Here is a 17178-nt window from a genome sequence, read left to right as displayed (position 1 = left end):
CTTAGAAATAAAATTTATGTAAAAAGTTATTTCTGAAATTCTTTTTTTTCCACTGTGTATATATTTACAGGCAAAATAAAGTCAAGTCACTTCTCACGGAGTCCTGAGCTGCACCGTGCTCTCCGCAGGGCTCTTTGTCTGAGGGCCACCCCCACTCCACACCAGGGTGCCTAGACTGGGGAGGGGCCTGCTCTTTGGTCCTGTGACTTGTTGCCCATACTGGTGCTTCCTCGGTGGAGGGTCTGCAAAGTCGCGTGCAGTGGAAAGTTGCCCTGCAGATGCTATAGCCACCAGTCTCCACCTCTTCATGGAAGGAGACTTGGGCTATGCATTGTCATTTGATCTTTCTGATTAGTCACATTCCTGTGTTATCACTGAGTGGGCATGGATGAGCCTGATGCTTTACGTTTTATTCATTTCCCTTCCCCCTGCCCTTTACAAACAACGGAAACCTTGTGCAGAGGGTTTCTGATGGGCGAAAGAAACTCGGCTCAACATTTACTCGCTACATGCAGCATGGCTCTGCTGTAAAGTGAAAGGTGATTGTTGCTGTTTGTTTTGGAAGCCCACTCTTGAGATCTGAGCGATTTCTATTATGCTTTCTGGATGTTCACCATCAAATTCAGACTTGAGAGGTTCCTGGAGTTGTCTTGAGTGTTTTCTTTTTATACTTAGTGTTACTTGTTGTACATCCTATACCCCCTACATCTCTCAATGTCATTACCTTCATTACTACCTTTATGTAAAATGGTTTTCAGTTTAGAATGCTTCTCTCTCTCTCGAAGCAGAATACCTTTACAATAAATTGTGATTTTCTTTTTGTCTATTAGATATATGCTTAAAGGAGGTAACGTCGATGGCCGATAGTCTGTATAATATTCGGCTTCTGAGAGAATTCTCCAATGAATATCTTAATAAATGTTTTTATCTCACCTTGGAAGATATGCTGTATGCTCCCTTAGTGTTGAAGGTAATAACGAATTATTTGGCATGCAGTTTTAAAACCATGTGTGAATAAACTACTTATCATACTTTGGTTTTTTGTTTTTATCTTTTAGCCGAATGTTATGGTTTTTATTGCGGAGCTTTTTTGGTGGTTCGAGAATGTCAAGCCAGATTTTGTTCAGCCCAGGGATGTTCAGGAGCTGAAAGACGGTGAGTGACAGACCTTCCCCAGGTTGGCAGTAATTTCCTTGAGAGCCTAGATAGAGTATCAGAAAGCACTCTCCAGTGGTTCCATGTTTCTCGCACAGCAGAGTTCTTGGAAGAGCTCTGTACAGCTGCCTTGCCCTGTGGAGTCAGAATCCCAGGGACGGGCGTGAGAGTTTGGGGAAAGGCTTTCTAAGTGATTTTGATGAACTATTTGGTTACAAATCACAGCTCTAAAAATTGCACAACTTTAAAAGTTCCAGGATGGCTGTTCTCACCTCCAGAATGAACAAACTGAAAAAACAAATATGTTTACTACAGATTAAAATAATCTGTCAGGCTTGACAATCTAGAAAGTTTTAAGGAGATAATGTAGAGGAATATCTTCATAACCTTGGATTAAGAAATTATTTCTTACAAAGAATATGAAAATCTTAGCCACAAAGGAAAAGACTGCAAATTCAGCCACATTAAAGTTTGGACCTTCTTTTCCTTGAAAGATGATAAAGATAATTTAAAAAAAAAAAAACCCAACTATTAATAACTATAGAGGGGGAAAAGGTACTTGGAATGTATGTAGTAGATAGATAACTAGTATCCAGAATATATAAAGAGCTCATTCATAGCCATAAGAAAAAAGAGCCAACAGGAAAAAAAGGCAAAAGAACAGATTCTTGATGAGAGTGGGACCCCATGTGCCTAATTGATTTGTGAAAAGCTGCTCAGCCTCAGTCATCAAGGATATGCAAATTAAAGATGACACCCAGACGGCCTGCAGCTTACAATGCTTAAGATTTTCAGCTTCACCGTGGTGCAAAAGCGATGCACGTTCAGTGGAAACCGTGCTTCCTGTGCCCTACAACCATTTTGTTTTTCACTGTCAGTACAGCATTCAGTAAATTACACGAGATATTCAGCACTTTATTCTAAAACAGGCTGTGTGTTAGATTTCGCCCGGCTATAGGCTAGTGTAAGTGTTCTCAGCACACTGAAGGTGCCTAGGCTAAGCTGTGATGTTTGCTAGGTTAAGTGTATTCAGTGTGTTTTCTACTTACTGATATTTTCAGTTTACGATGGGTTTATTGGGGCATGACCCCATTGTAAGCTGAGGAGCATCTGTGCGGGTATATATCCTCTAGATATATTTGTGGCAAAACGGTGGAACAGGACCAGGTGTGGGGCAGTGTCTAAGAGTGCACCTTTCACCACTGCTGGCAAGAGTGTTACTTGGAGTCACTGTTTTACTTGGAGCAGCCTCTGAAGTTCTTCAGTGTTCCCCAGTCCTGTGGGTTGCCTGCCCTTTGGCTCAGCAAGCCCATTCCTGTGGTGTATCCTCAGGGAAACTTGGTACTTGTGTATCAGGACACGGAGAAAGGATGCTCAGAGCAGCTCTGCTCATAACAGCTAAAAAGAAGCTCCCAGATGTGCCTCTGTAGTCAGAGGGGTGCAGTGTTCTATGTCCATGCCACAAGATGCTGTGCAGCACTGGGTGTGTGTGAGCCACAGCCACGAGCAGCTACAAGGAAGATTCTCCTGATAATGAAGGCACAGAATCACATGGACAGGCTGGAGAGCAGGCAGAGCTCCACTGTGTTTTCCAGGGGGTGTGTATGTGTGTGCGTGCGTGTGCGTGCATGTGTGTGTGTGTGTGTGTGTGTGTCGGGGGGTAAAAGGCAGTGGTTCATTGGGCACGTTGGGTGCTCCTGGCGGGCTGGTGACTTTCTCTTCTGGACCCGAGTGGTGCTTACCTGGATTTTGCTTTATAATTATTTGTTAAGCTCTATGTATGTTTTATGCAGTTTCTCTCTCTCTCTCTCTCTCTGTGTGTGTGCGCCCACTATTTTACAATAAGAAAGAATAACGACAAAAAGCTTAGAACTGGGTTACCTTGCTGTTAGAATGTCCTTAAGTCACCTCACTTCCTCATGGGTGACCTTGAACTAATTTTTCATCCCTGGACTTACTTCCTTCCCAACTCTTCTTCTGTGGTAACTATTCCATCTTATAGCCAGAAACACTGTAGTGCTGTTAAACTTGCTTCCTTCATTTTAATTGAGGTTAGCCCTAAGTCAAGGCTATTGCTAACTGCTTTTTTCAGATTTGTTTCTATTCTTGCATTTAAGGTAGAATAGGCTTTCCTTGTTTGATGCCTTCATGACTGCAGCACCCTCTCCACTGCCCTGTCCTTTCTGGCTTCCCTTCCCTTCACTCCTTCTCCCCCTCCCCCTCCCCTTCCCCTTTCCTGCCCCCTTCCCCCCACTCCCCTCCCCTTCCCTTCCCTGTTCTGGGATACATGTGCAGAACCTGCAGGTTTGTTACACAGGTATACACATGCCATGGTGGTTTGCTGCACCCATCAACCCATCATCTACATTAGGTATTTTTCCTAATGCTCTCCCTCTCCTAGCCTTCCCACCCCCCGACAGGCCCCGGTGTGTGATGTTCCCCTCCCTGTGTCCATGTGTTCTCATTGTTCAACTCCCACTTATGAGTAAGAACATGCGGTGTTTGATTTTCCGTTCCTGTGTTAGTTTGCTGAGAATGATGGTTTCCAGCTTCATCCATGTCCCTGCAAAGGACATGAACTCATCCTTTTTTTTATGGCTGCATAGTATTCCATGGTGTGTATGTGCCACATTTTCTTTATCCAGATGGGCATTTAGGTTGGTTCCAAGTCTTTGCCATTGTGAACAGTGCTGCAGTAAACATACGTGTGCATGTGTCTTTATAGTAGGATGATTTATTTTATTTTATTATTTTTTTGGAGATGGAGTCTCACTCTGCCGCCCAGGCTGGAGTGCAGTGGCGCAGTCTCAGCTTACTGCAAGCTCCGCCTCCCGGGTTCACACCATTCTCCTGCCTCAGCCTCTCGAGTAGCTGGGACTACAGGTGCCCGCCACAATGCCCAGCTAATTTTTTTGTATTTTTTTTTTTTAGTAGAGACGGGGTTTCACCAGGTTAGCCAGGATGGTCTTGATCTCTTGACTTCATGATCCACCCGCTTCAGCCTCCCAAAGTGCTGGGATTGCAGTTGTGAGCCACCGTGCCCGGCCTATAGTAGGATGATTTATAATCCTTTGGGTATATACCCAGTAATGGGATTGCTGGGTCAAATGGTATTTCAGTTTATAGATCCTTGAGGAATCGCCACACTGTCTTCCACAATGGTTGAACTAATTTACACTCCCACCAACTGTGTAAAAGTGTTCTATTTCTCCACATCCTCTCTAGCATCTGTTGTTTCCTGACTTTAATGATCACCATTCTAACTGGCATGAGATGGTATCTCATTGTGGTTTTGATTTTCATTTCTCTAATGACTAGTGATGATGAGCTTTTTTTCATGTTTGTTGGCCGCATAAATGTCTTCTTTTGAGAAGTGTGTCTATTCAAATCCTTTGCCCACTTTTTGATTTTTTTTTTTTTTTTTTGGTAAATTTGTTTTAAGTTCTTGTAGATTCTGGATATTAGCGCTTTGTCAGTTGGATAGATTGCAAAAATTTTCTCCCATTCTGTAGGTTGCCTGTTCACTCTGATGATAGTTTCTTTTGCTGTGCAGAAGCTCTTTATTTTAATTAGATCTATTTGTCAGTTTTGGCTTTTGTTGCCATTGCTTTTGCTCTTTTAGTCTTGAAGTCTTTGCCCATGCCTGTGTACTGAATGGTATTGCCTAGGTTTTCTTCTAGGTTTTTTATGGTTTTAGGTCTTAGGTTCAATTAAGTCTTTAATCCATCTTGAGTTAATTTTTGTATACGGTGTAAGAAAGGGATCCAAATTCAGTTTTCTGCATATGGCTAGCCAGTTTTCCCAACACTATTTATTAAATAGGGAATCCTTTCCCCATTGCTTGTTTTTGTCAGATTTGTCAAAGATCAGAAGATCAGATGGTTGTAGGTGTGTGGCATTATTTCTGAGGTCTCTGTTCTGTTCCATTGGTCTATATATCTGTTTTGGTACCAGTACCATGCTGTTTTGGTTACTATAGCCTTGTAGTATAGTTTGAAGTCAGGTAGCATGATGCCTCCAGCTTTGTTTTTTTTTTGCTGAGGGTTGTCTTGGCTATGAGGGCTCTTTTTTGGTTCCATATGAAATTTAAAGTAGTTTTTTTTAATTCTGTGAAGAAAGTCAATGGTAGCTTGATGGGGATAGCATTGAATCTATAAATTACTTTGGGAAGTATGGCCATTTTCACAATATTGATTCTTCCTATCCATGAGCATGGAATGTTTTTCCATTTGTTTGTTTCCTCTCTTATTTCCTTGAGCAGTGGTTTGTAGTTCTCCTTGAAGAGGTCCTTCACATCCCTTGTAAGTTGTATTCCTAGGTATTTTATTTTGTTTGTAGCAGTTGTGAATGAGAGTTCACTCATGATTTGGCTCCCTGTTAATCTTTTATTGGTGTACAGGAATGCCTGTGATTTTTGCACATTGATTTTGTATCCTGAGACTTGCTGAAGTTGCTTATCAGCTTAAGGAGATTTTGGGTTGAGACGATGGGGTTTTCTAAGTATATAATCACGTCATCTGCAAACAGAGACAATTTGACTTCCTCTCTTCCTATTTGAATACCCTTTATTTCTTTCTCTTGCCTGACTGCTGTGGCCAGAACTTCCAATACTATGTTGAATAGGAGTGGTGAGAGAGGGCATCCTTGTCTTGTACCGGTTTTCAAAGGGAATACTTCCAGCTTTTGCCCATTCAGTATGATGTTGGTTGTCGGTTTGTCATAAATAGCTCTTATTATTTTGAGATATGTTCCATCAATACCTAGTTTATTGAGAGTTTTTAGTATGAAGGGGTGTTGAATTTTATTGAAGGCCTTTTCTGAATCTATTGAGATAATCATGGTTTTTTGTCATTGGCTCTGTTTATGTGATGGATTACGTTTATTGATTTGCGTATGTTGAACCAGCCTTGCATCCCAGGTATGAAGCCGACTTGACCGTGGTGGATAAGCTTTTTGATGTGCTGCTGGATTCAGTTTGCCAGTATTTTATTGAGGATTTTTGCATTGATGTTCATCAGGGATATTGGCCTGAAATTTTTTTTGTTGTGTCTCTGCTGGGTTTTGGTATCAGGATGATGCTGGCCTCATAAAATGAGTTAGGGAAGAATCCCTCTTTTTCTGTTGTTTGGAATAGTTTCAGAAGGAATGGTACCAGCTCCTCTTTGTACCTCTGGTAGAATTCGGCTGTGAATCCATCTGTTCCTAGGCTTTTTTCCGGTTGGGAGGCTGTTAATTACTGCCTTAATTTCAGAACTTGTTATTGGTCTATTCAGGGATTTGACTTTTTCCTGGTTTAGTCTTGGGAGGGTATATGTGTCCAGGAATTTATCTGTTTCTTCTAGATTTTCTAGTTTATTTGCACTGAGTTGTTTATAGTATTCTCTGATGGTAGTTTGTATTTCTGTGGGATCAATGATGATATCCCCTTTATCATTTTTTATTGTGTCTATTTGATTCTTCTCTCTTTTCTTCTTTATTAGTGTGGCTAGCAGTCTAGTTTGTTAGTCGTTTCAAAAAACCAGCTCCTGCATTCATTGCTTTTTTTGAAGGGTTTTTCATGTCTTTATCTCCTTCAATTCTGCTCTGATCCTAGTTATTTCTTGTCTTCTGCTAGCTTTTGAATTTCTTTGCTCTTGCTTCTCTGGTTCTTTTAATGTGATGTTTGAGCATCGATTTCGGATCTTTCCAGCTTTCTGATATGGGCATTTAGTGCTATAAATTTCCCTCTAAACACTGCTTTAGCTGTGTCCCAGAGATTCTGGTACGTTACCTCTTTGTTCCCGTTTGTTTCAAAGAACTTCTTTATTTCTGCCTTAATTTCGTAATTTACCCAGTAGTCATTGAGGAGCAGGTTGTTCAGTTTCCGTGTAGTCGTGCGGTTTTGAGTGAGTTTCTTCATCCTGAGTTCTAATTTGATTGCACTGTGGTCTGAGAGACTGTTTGTTATGATTTCCGTTCTTTGGCATTTGCTGAGGAGTGTTTTACTTCCAATTATATGGTCAATTTTAGAATAAGTGCTACGTGGTGCTGAGAAGAATGTATATTCTGTTGATTTGGGGTAGAGAGTTCTGTTGATGTCTATTAGGTCTGCTTGGTCCAGAGCTGAATTCAAGTCCTGAATATTGTTGTTAATTTTCTGTCTCGATCTGTCTAATATTGACAGTGCGGTGTTAAAGTCTCCCACTATTATTGTGTGGCAGTCTAAGTCTCTTTCTAGGTCTCTAAGAACTTGCTTTATGAATCTGGGTGCTCCTCTATTGGGTGCATATTTAGGATAGTTAGCTCTTCTTTTTTTTTTGAGACGGAGTCTTGCTCTGTCGCCCAGGCTGGAGAGCAGTGGCGCGATCTTGGCTCACTGCAAGCTCCGCCTCCCAGGTTCACACCATTGTCCTGCCTCAGCATCCCAAGTAGCTGGGACTACAGGTGCCCGCCACCACGCCCAGCCAATTTTTTTTTGTATTTTTTAGTAGAGACGGGGTTTCACCGTGTTAGCCAGGATGGTCTCGATCTCCTGACCTCGTGATCCACCTGTCTCGGCCTGCCAGAGTGCTGGGATTACGGGCATGAGCCACTGCGCCCTGCCAGCTCTTCTTATTGCATTGATCCCTTTACCATTATGTAATGCCCTTCTTTGTCTTTTTTGATCTTTGTTGGTTTAAAGTCTGTTTTATCAGAGACTAGGATTGCACCCCTTGCTTCTTTTTTGCTTTCCATTTGCATGGTAAATATTCCTCCATCCCTTTATTTTCAGTCTTTGTGTGTCTTTATACATGAGATGGGTTTCCTGAATACAGCACACTGATGGGTCTCGACTCTTTATCCAGTCTGCAGTCTGTCTTTTTATTTATTTATTTATTTTGAGATGGAATTTCACTCTTGTTGCCCAGGCTGGAGTACAATGGTGTGGTCTTGGCTCACTGCAGCGTCTGCCTCCCGGGTTCAAGCGATTCTCCTGCCTCAGTCTCCTGAGTAGCTGGGATTACAGGCCTGTGCCACCACACCTGGCTAATTTTGTATTTTTAGTAGAGATGGGGTTTCTCCATGTTGGTCAGGCTGGTCTCGAACTCCCGACCTCAGGTGATTCACCTGCCACGGCCTTCCAAGGTGCTGGGATTACAGGTGCGAGCCACCACACCCGGCCCAGTCTGTCTTTTAACTGGGGGCATTTAGCCCATTTACATTTAAGGTTAATATTGTTATGCGTGAATTTGATCCTGTCATTATGATGCTAGCTGGTTATTTTGCGCGTTAGTTGATGCAGTTTCTTCATAGATAGTGTTGATGGTCTTTACAATTTGGTATCTTTTTGCAGTGGCTGGTACTGGTTTTTCCTTTTCATGTTTAGTGCTTCCTTCAGGAGCTCTTGTAAGGCCTGGTGGTGACAAAATCTCTCAGCATTTGCTTGTCTGTAAAGGATTTTATTTCTCCTTCACTCATGAAGCTTAGTTTGGCTGGATATGAAATTCTGGGTTGAAAATTCGTTTCTTTAAGAATGTTGAATATTGGTCCGCACTCTCTTCTGGCTTTTAGGGTATCTGCAGAGAGATCTGCTGTTAGTTTGATGGGCTTCCCTTTGTGGGTAACCTGACCTTTCTCTCTGGCTGCCCTTAACCTTTTTTCCTTCATTTCAACCTTGGTGAATCTGACGATTGCGTCTTGGGGTTGCTCTTCTCGTGGAGTATCTGTGCTGTTCTCCATATTTCCTGAATTTGAATGTTGGCCTGTCTTGCTAGGTTGGGGAAGTTCTCCTGGATAATATCCTGAAGTTTGTTTTCCAACTTGGTTCCATTCTCCCTGTCACTTTCAGGTACATCAGTCAAACGTAGGTTTGGTCTTTTCACATAGTCCCATATTTCTTGGAGGCTTTGTTCCTTTTCATTCTTTTTTCTCTAATCTTGTCTTCATGCCTTATTTCATTAAGCTGATCTTCAATCTCTGATATCCTTTCTTCTGCTTGATAGATTCAGCTATTGATACTTGTGTATATTTCATGAAGTTCTCGTGCTGTGTTTTTCAGCTCCGTCAGGTCATTTGTGTTCTTCTCTAAACTGGTTATTCTAGTTAGCAATTCCTCTAACCTTTTTTCAAGGTTCTTAGCTTCCTTGCATTAAGTTAGAACATGCTCCTTTAGCTCAGAGGAATTTGTTATTACCCACCTTCTGAAGCCTACTTCTGTCAGTTTGTCAAACACATTCTTCGTCCAGCTTTGTTCCCTTGCTGGCAAGGAGTTGTGATCCTTTGGAGGAGAGGAGGCATTCTGGTTTTTGGAATTTTCAGCCTTTTTGCACTGGTTATTCCTCATCTTCGTGGATTTATCTACCTTTGGTTTTTGATGTTGGTGACCTTTGGATGGGGTTTTTGTGTGGCCGTCCTTTTTGTTGATGTTGACGTTATTCCTTTCTGTTTGTTAGTTTTCCTTCTAAAAGCCAGGTCCCTCTGCTGCAGGTCTGCTGGAGTTTGCTCGAGGTCCACTCCAAACCCTGTTTGCCTGGATATCACCAGTGGAGGTTGCAGAACAGCAAAGATTGCTGCTTGTTCCTTCCTCTGGAAGCTTTGTCCCAGAAGGGTACCCTCCGGATGTCAACCGGAGCTCTCCTGTATGAGGTGTCTGTTGACCCCTGCTGGGAGGTGTCTTCCAGTCATGAGGCACGGGGGTCAGGGACCTACTTGAGGCAGTCTGTTCCCTTAGCAGAGCTCGAGCGCTGTGCTGGGAGAGCCACTGCTCTCTTCAGAGCCAGCAGGCGGTGATATTTAGGTCTGCTGAGGCTACGCCCATAGCCACCCCTTCCCCTAGGTGCTCTGTCCCAGGGAGATGGGAGTTTTATGTATAAGCCCCTGACTAGGGCTAATACCTTTCTTTCAGAGATGCCCGGCTCAGAGAGGAGGAATCTAGAGAGGCGGTCTGGCTGCAGTGGCTTTGCCCAGCTCTGGAGGGCTCCACCCAGTTTGAACTTCCTGGCGGCTTTGTTTATACTGTGAGGGAAAAACCCGCCTACTCAAGCCTCAGTAATAGTGGACGTCCCTCCCCACCAAGCTGAGCACCCCAGGTCGACTTCAGACTACTGTGCTGGCAGCGAGAATTTCAAGCCAGTGGATCTTAGCTTGCTGGGCTCTGTGGGGGTTGGATCCACTGAGCTTAGACCACTTGGCTCCCTGACTTCAGCACCCTTTCCAGGGGAGTGAACAGTTTTGCCTTGCTGGCGTTCCAGGCACCACTGCGGTATGAAAAAAAAACTCCTGCAACTAGCTCGGTGTCTGCCCAAATGGTCGCCCAGTGTGCTGGAAACCCAGGGCCCTGGTGGTGTAGGCACCCGAGGGAATCTCCTGGTCTGCGGGTTGCGAAGACTGTGGGAAAAGCGTAGTATTTGGACCAGAATGCACCATTCCTCTCGGCTTCCCTTGGCTGGAAGAGGGAGTTCCCCGACCCATTGTGCTTCCTGGGTGAGGCGATTCCCCACTGTGCTTCAGCTTGCCCTCTGTGGGCTGCACCCACTGTGTAATCAGCCCCAATGAAATGAGCTGGGTACCTCAGTAAGAAATGTAGAAATCACCCGCCTTCTGTGTTGATCTTGCTGGGAGCTGCAGATTGGAGCTGTTTGATCTTGCCAGCCACCTTCCTCCTGCCTTTCTTCACCCTTTTCCTAATACTGTCCAGCTCAAGAAGGAAGTCTTGTTTTTCCTGCTTCTTATGAGGTGGTTTCGCCTGTTCTGCCTGGTGGGAAAGGCCTCTTCCCATCAGATCCCGTCGTGAGTCATGGCTGGAGCCCCCTTCTTCTTGCGGGGGCTCTTCTTCCTGCCTGCTGGTCCTTAGGAATGAGGAGTCAGGAATGCTAGGAAGCAGCTGTAGCTTCAGTTCACTCTGGGATGAGACAGTGGGGGAGGGAGACCTCATAGTCATGGGCCCGCTCTGCACCTCCGAGGCTGGGGAGCGTCTCTGGTCTGATACAATATTACGTGGGGCCCTGTGCAGTGGGTCCTACTGCCAACTGTTGGGTAGTGGTGCCTGCTGAAGCCCTATGGCCAGGAGAGGCCAACACTCCGATGCAGAATGCAGGTCTGCTCTTGGAAAAGTGAACTGCTGGCCCTTCCCAGCTGCAAGGGGTCCATTGTAGTTACCTTGCTGCCTAGTGATTGGTTGGTCTTCTCCAGAACGGTGCCATATTAGGAGTCAGCACTGGTCTTGGCAGGTGGTAGTCCGTGCTCTTAGTCTCCATAGCTGCCTACCTCTAGCTGCTTCGTGTGTGTGTCTGTTGTCCTGGCCTGAGAGTGGCTGATGGCAGAGTTTGTCTGCATTCCCAGTTGACCCACTGTTAACCATGCCCAGGCTTTCCCCTTTTCCATCTGTGGTCATCAGGGGCCCTTGTGTGGCTGTAGAGAGGAGCTCGGTGGGCTGCTGGTGCCCTGGCGGTAGCTCGCGAGGGTCTGGGCTGTGTATGCCTGCAGCTCGTGCCCCTGCTCCTGTGCAGGCTCGGTCACAAGGCACAACTCCGTCTTATGGGTGCACTCGGCCTTATGCCCTGGAGTGAGTGGGTCGCAGAACCCAGCTTGTGATGGGCAGTTCTGAACACACTGTCAGCAGGCGTGCAGTGCCCTGTGCACATCAGGGGCTGTTGTTAATGTCGCGTGATTCTCTGTGGCTCTAGAGTCCCGGGATCTTGCGTTGTGCTCTCCCACCTGACTTGCCAGAGACTCCTGTGGCATGTTCTCCCTCCACTGATACCTGTAGGCCATGGGATGTGATGTCCCCTCCCTTTCCCAGTGCATACTCATCTGGGAACGTAGCTGGTGGTCCCTTTTGGAATGACTGGGGGAACCATTGCCTTGCACGCTCACCTTAGTGTTGCTGGTCCCAGAGATTGGGCATTGTTGGGAGGAAATACGGACACAAACAGACTCATGGCTATTCATATGCATGTGGTGGGCACAGAAGCAGTGGCTTGCTGAGTAGCTAGAAATAGGGACTCATACACCCTGCGTCAGCAGGGAGGCAGGGAGAGAAGAAGCTTGTATGGGAAGGACGAATCAGTTTCCTCAGGAAAGGCAGATAGGCTCATACAGGAGCAGAACCGAAGGGAGCTGAACCAAGTAGAAAGTATGTAGCGAAGTGTGTCTGCAGAACGGGTAGAAAGTGTGTGATGATGTGTGTCTTGAGAATGGAGTAGAAAGTGCGTAATGATGTGTGTCTATAGAACAGGGTAGAAAGTGCGTGGTGACGTGTCTGCAGAACAGATATAAAGTGTGTGGTGATATGTCTCTGAAGAATGGGTAGAAAGTGCGTGGTGACGTGTGTCTGTAGAACAGGTGGAAAGTGCGTGATGACGTGTCTGTAGAACAGGTGGAAAGCGTGTGATGACGTGTATCTGTAGAACAGGTAGAAAGTGCGTGATGACGTGTCTGTAGAACAGGTGGAAAGCGTGTGATGACATGTGTCTGTAGAACGGGTGGAAAGTGCGTGATGACGTGTGTCTGTAGAACAGGTGGAAGGTGCGTGATGACGTGTGTCTGTAGAACAGGTAGAAAGCGCGTGATGACGTGTCTGTAGAAGGGGTAGAAAGTGTGTGATGATGTGTGTCTGTACAATGGGTAGAAAGTGCGTGATGACATGTCTGTAGAATGGGTGGAAAGTGTGTGATGATGTGTGTCTGTACAATGGGTAGAAAGTGCGTGATGACATGTCTGTAGAATGGGTGGAAAGTGTGTGATGATGTGTGTCTGTAGAACGGGTGGAAAGTGCGTGATGACATGTGTCTGTAGAACAGGTGGAAAGTGCGTGATGACGTGTGTCTGTAGAACGGGTAGAAAGTGCGTGATGACGTGTCTGTAGAACGGGTAGAAAGTGCGTGGTGACGTGTGTCTGTAGAACGGGTAGAAAGTGCGTGATGATGTGTGTCTGTAGAAGGTAGAAAGTGCGTGATGACGTGTCTGTACAACGGGTAGAAAGTGCGTGGTGACGTGTCTGTAGAATGGGTAGAAAGTGCGTGGTGACGTGTGTCTGTAGAACAGGTAGAAAGTGCGTGATGATGTGTGTCTGTAGAAGGTAGAAAGTGCGTGATGACGTGTCTGTACAACGGGTAGAAAGTGCGTGGTGATGTGTGTCTGTAGAATGGGGTAGAAAGTGCGTGGTGACGTGTCTGTAGAATGGGGTAGAAAGTGCGTGGTAACGTGTGTCTGTAGAACAGGGTAGAAGGTATGTGGTGATGTGTAGCTGCGGAATGGGTAGAAGGCACGTGGTGACGTGTGTCTGAACAGGGTAGAAGGTACGTGGTGTGTGGCTGTAGAATAGGTAGAAGGTTCATGGCGATGTGACTACAGAATGGGTAGAAGGTACGTGGCGATGTGTGGCTGCGGAATGGGTAAAGGTACGTGGTGACGTGTGTCTGTAGAACAGGGTAGAAGGTACGTGGCGATGTGTGGCTGCGGAATGGGTAAAGGTACGTGGCGACGTGTGGCTGTGGAACAGGGTAGAAGGTACATGGCGATGTGTGGCTGCGGAACGGATAAAGGTACGTGGTGACGTGTGTCTGTAGAACAGGGTAGAAGGTACGTGGCGATGTGTGGCTGTGAAATGGGTAGAAGGTACGTGGTGATGTGTGGCTGCGGAATGGGTATGGCAATGTGTGGCTGCGGAATGGGTAAAGGTACGTGGTGACGTGTGTCTGTAGAACAGGGTAGAAGGTACGTGGTGATGTGTGGCTGCGGAACGGGTAAAGGTACGTGGTGACGTGTGTCTGTAGATGCACATGGGCTTCTGTGGGTGCTTTTGGGCAGGAAGTCTGCCCCAGAGGGGATTTTGGCACCTTTCTTTCCAAAGTTTCTGCCCCTGGTCAGATAAGAGAAGCTCTGAAAAAGCTGTTTTTTGAGTCTGTTGGATAGCAAATGTCAAAATAATTTTTTTGTTGTTTTTGTTTTTTGTTTTGAGACAGGGTCTTGCTCTGTCACCCAGGCTGGAGAGCAGTGGCACAATCTCAGCTCACTGCAGCCTCCACCTCCTGGGTTCAAGTGATTCTCCTGCCTCAATCTCCCAAGTAGCTGGGATTACAGGTGCTCACCACCATGCCTGGCTAATTTTTGCATTTTTTAGTAGAGATGGGGTTTCGCCATGTTGGCCAGGCTGGTCTAGAACTCCTGACCTCAGGTGATCTGCCTGTTCCGGCTTCCCAAAGTGCTGGGATTACAGGCGTGAGCTACCGTGCCCAGCCATCAAAATAATTTTTATGCCACTAGAGTGTAATTTGGATCCGTCCAGCATGGCATACTGAATTCCAGTGGGGGCACAGCTGCCCTTAGCATCCAGTCATCCTTTCTTGGTTTCTTCTCATGGGATAAGCTCACCAATGCCCTTGTTGTCTCTGCGTTTTGTGCCTAGTGAAGCAGGGCCCTGTTCTCAATTCAGTGACTCTGCTGACCAGGCCCCATGGCCACCCCTCCAGCCTTGCCATTCACCATAGTCACTAAGGCCACCTGGTTTCTGATACCTCCATGAAGCTTCTCGCTTTGGAACTCTGTCTTCCCCTTGCCACGGTGATTGCTTCCCTGCCAGTCGTTGCTTCATACAGCCCTGGTGTACTGAAGGGGTGACCACGGGGCTGCCTGGTGCTGCTGTGGGTACCCTTCTGACCGGCACGCTTCCCATGCTTCTGCTGTGTGTGTGGGGGCGGGAGGGGTCCTAGCCCCTCCTCTGCTGTCCCTTGGCAGTTATGGTACTTCTCCCGTACTTGGTAAGGGCCTCTTGTTAGTACACGTGCATCATCACCCAATTCCTGCCAAATCCTGTGCTTGGGGGTCCTCCCAAATGGACACATTTTTCCTCAGCCAGCTCCCTTGACAAGGGCCCTCAGAGTCTAGCACTTCACAGCCTCCCCTGGCTGCTGAAACTGGCTGGCTACACCCCGCAGCTCCACGGGGTGTGTGGGTATGTGGCCCTTTTCTCCCGGGCAAGGGCTTTGTTGGATATCACCCTGGTTATAGGCCTGGTGACCACGAGGGAAGATGGGGGCAGGTCCTATTGAAGATTAAAAGTGTATATAAACAGCATGATGTTTTGATACACGTATACATAGTGAACTGGTTACCATGGTCAGGCTAGTTAACATCCATCTCTTCACATGGTTACCTTTGTTTGTGGTGAGAACACTTAACAATCTTTCAGCAGATTTCAAATAGACAACATAGTATTGCTAACTATAGTCCCATGCTGCCTTACTCACCTTAAAATGGAAACTTGGTGCCCTTTGACCATCATCTCCCTGTTCCCCTCACCCTCCAGCCCCTGGCAAACACTCCTCTGCTTAAGTTGTACTTTTTAGATTCCACATACACGTGTGATCAAGCAGTATTTTTCTTTCCGTATCTGACTTATTCACTGTACATAATATCTTCCAGGTCCATCTGTGTTGTCACAAATGACAAGACTTTCTTCTTTTTTGAGGTTGAGTAATATTCCATTGTATGTCTCTGTATATCACAATTTCTTTATTCATCTGTTGACAAATAGATTGATTCTATATCTGGGCAATTATGAATTGTGCCGCAGTAAACATGGGAGTGCACATAACTCTTAGCGACGTTGATTTCATTTCCTTTGGATATATACCCAGAAGAGGGGTTGCTGGATCATATGGTAATTCTATTTTCAGTTTTTTGAGTAACCTCCATACTGTTTTTCAGAATGGCTATACCAATTTGTGTTCCCACCAACAGTATGCAAAGGTTCACCTTTTCTGCACATTCTCAATACTCATCTCTTGTCTTTTTGGTAATAGCCATCCTGACAGGCGTGAGTGATGCCTTATTGTGGTTTTGATTTGCATTTCCTGATGACTGGTCATGTTGAGCAACTCTTCACATACCTGTTGGCCACCTGTATGTCTTCTTTGGAAAAAATGCCTATTTAAGACCTTAGCCTGCTTTTTATTTGGGTTATTTGTATTTTTGCGATTGAGTTGCATTACTTATGTATTTTGGATGTTAAGCTCTTATCAGCCATATAGTTTGTAAATAGTTTCTCAGTCTGTAGGCTGCCGTCTTGTTTTGTTTCCTTTGCTTTGCAGAACCTTTTTCATTTGGTGTAGTTCCTGTGGTTTATTTTTGTTTTTGTTAGTTGTGCTTTTGGTGTGATAACCAAATCATCGCCAAGGCTAATGTCAAGGAGCTTATTTCCCTAGAGTTTTACAGTTTCAGGTCTTAATTAAATTAATTAGTCTTAGTTTAAGTCTTCAGTCCATTTTGAGTTGGTTTTTGTATATGGTGTGAAATAAGGGTCCAGTTTCATTCTTCTACATCTGGTTATCCAATTTTCCCAGCAACATTTATTGAAGGTACTATCCTTTCCCCATGGTGTATTTTTGGCACCTTTGTCAAAGATTAGTTAACCGTATACCTCGATTCTGTTTCATTAGCTTGTGTCTGTTGTTATGCCAGTATGATAGTGTTTTACTATAGCTTCGGAGTATAATTTGAAATCAGGGAGTGTGATGTTTTTACCTTTGTTGTTCTTTCTCAAGATTACTGTGGCTATTTTGGGTCTTTTGTGGTTCCATACAGATTTTAGGTTTGTTTTTCTGTTTTGGTGGAAAATGCCATTGGGATTTTGATAGGGATTGCAGTGAATTTGTAGGTCATTTTTGGTAGTATGGACATTTTGACAATATTATGTCAATCCATGAATATGGGATATCTTTACACTAATTTTGTTGTCTTCAATTTCTTTCATCAGTGTTCTATCGTTTTCAGTGTACAGATCTTTTACTCATTGGTTATATTTATTCCTAAGTATTTGTTCTTTTTGATGCTATTATAAATTGGATTGTTTTCTTGATTTCTTTTTTAGATAATTAATTGTTAGTGTATAGAAATGCTACAGTTTTTTCATGTTGATTTTGTATCCTGCAACTTGACAGAATTCATTGATTAGTTCTAACACTTATTTTATGGAGCCTTTAGGATTTTCTATGTGTAGGACCTTGGATCTGCCGTGAGACAGTTTTATTTCTTCCTTTCCAATTTGGATTTCCTTTTTTCTTA

The 17178-nt window shown here is 44.8% G+C and overlaps 1 protein-coding gene across 8 annotated transcripts in view; it reads left to right on the top strand.

Moving 5' to 3' along the window:
- CAMSAP1 (calmodulin regulated spectrin associated protein 1) overlaps positions 1 to 17178 on the top strand; it is a 97718-nt gene that overhangs the window by 56532 nt on the left and 24008 nt on the right. For 5 of the 8 annotated variants that reach the window (XM_054500570.2, XM_063650045.1, XM_054500569.2 and 2 more), the window contains 2 exons: positions 831 to 970; positions 1059 to 1155. The exons of 2 other annotated variants lie outside the window; for them this stretch is intronic. In XM_054500570.2, coding sequence (XP_054356545.1) covers positions 831 to 970; positions 1059 to 1155 — 237 coding nt within the window. The remainder of the gene's footprint in view (positions 1 to 830; positions 971 to 1058; positions 1156 to 17178) is intronic. One more of the 8 variants, XM_054500572.2, reaches the window with a different exon arrangement.

Source organism: Pongo pygmaeus, chromosome 13 (assembly GCF_028885625.2).
Source record: "Pongo pygmaeus isolate AG05252 chromosome 13, NHGRI_mPonPyg2-v2.0_pri, whole genome shotgun sequence".
Classification (NCBI taxonomy): Eukaryota; Metazoa; Chordata; class Mammalia; order Primates; family Hominidae; genus Pongo; species Pongo pygmaeus.
This window is presented reverse-complemented; position numbering and strand designations above follow the sequence as displayed.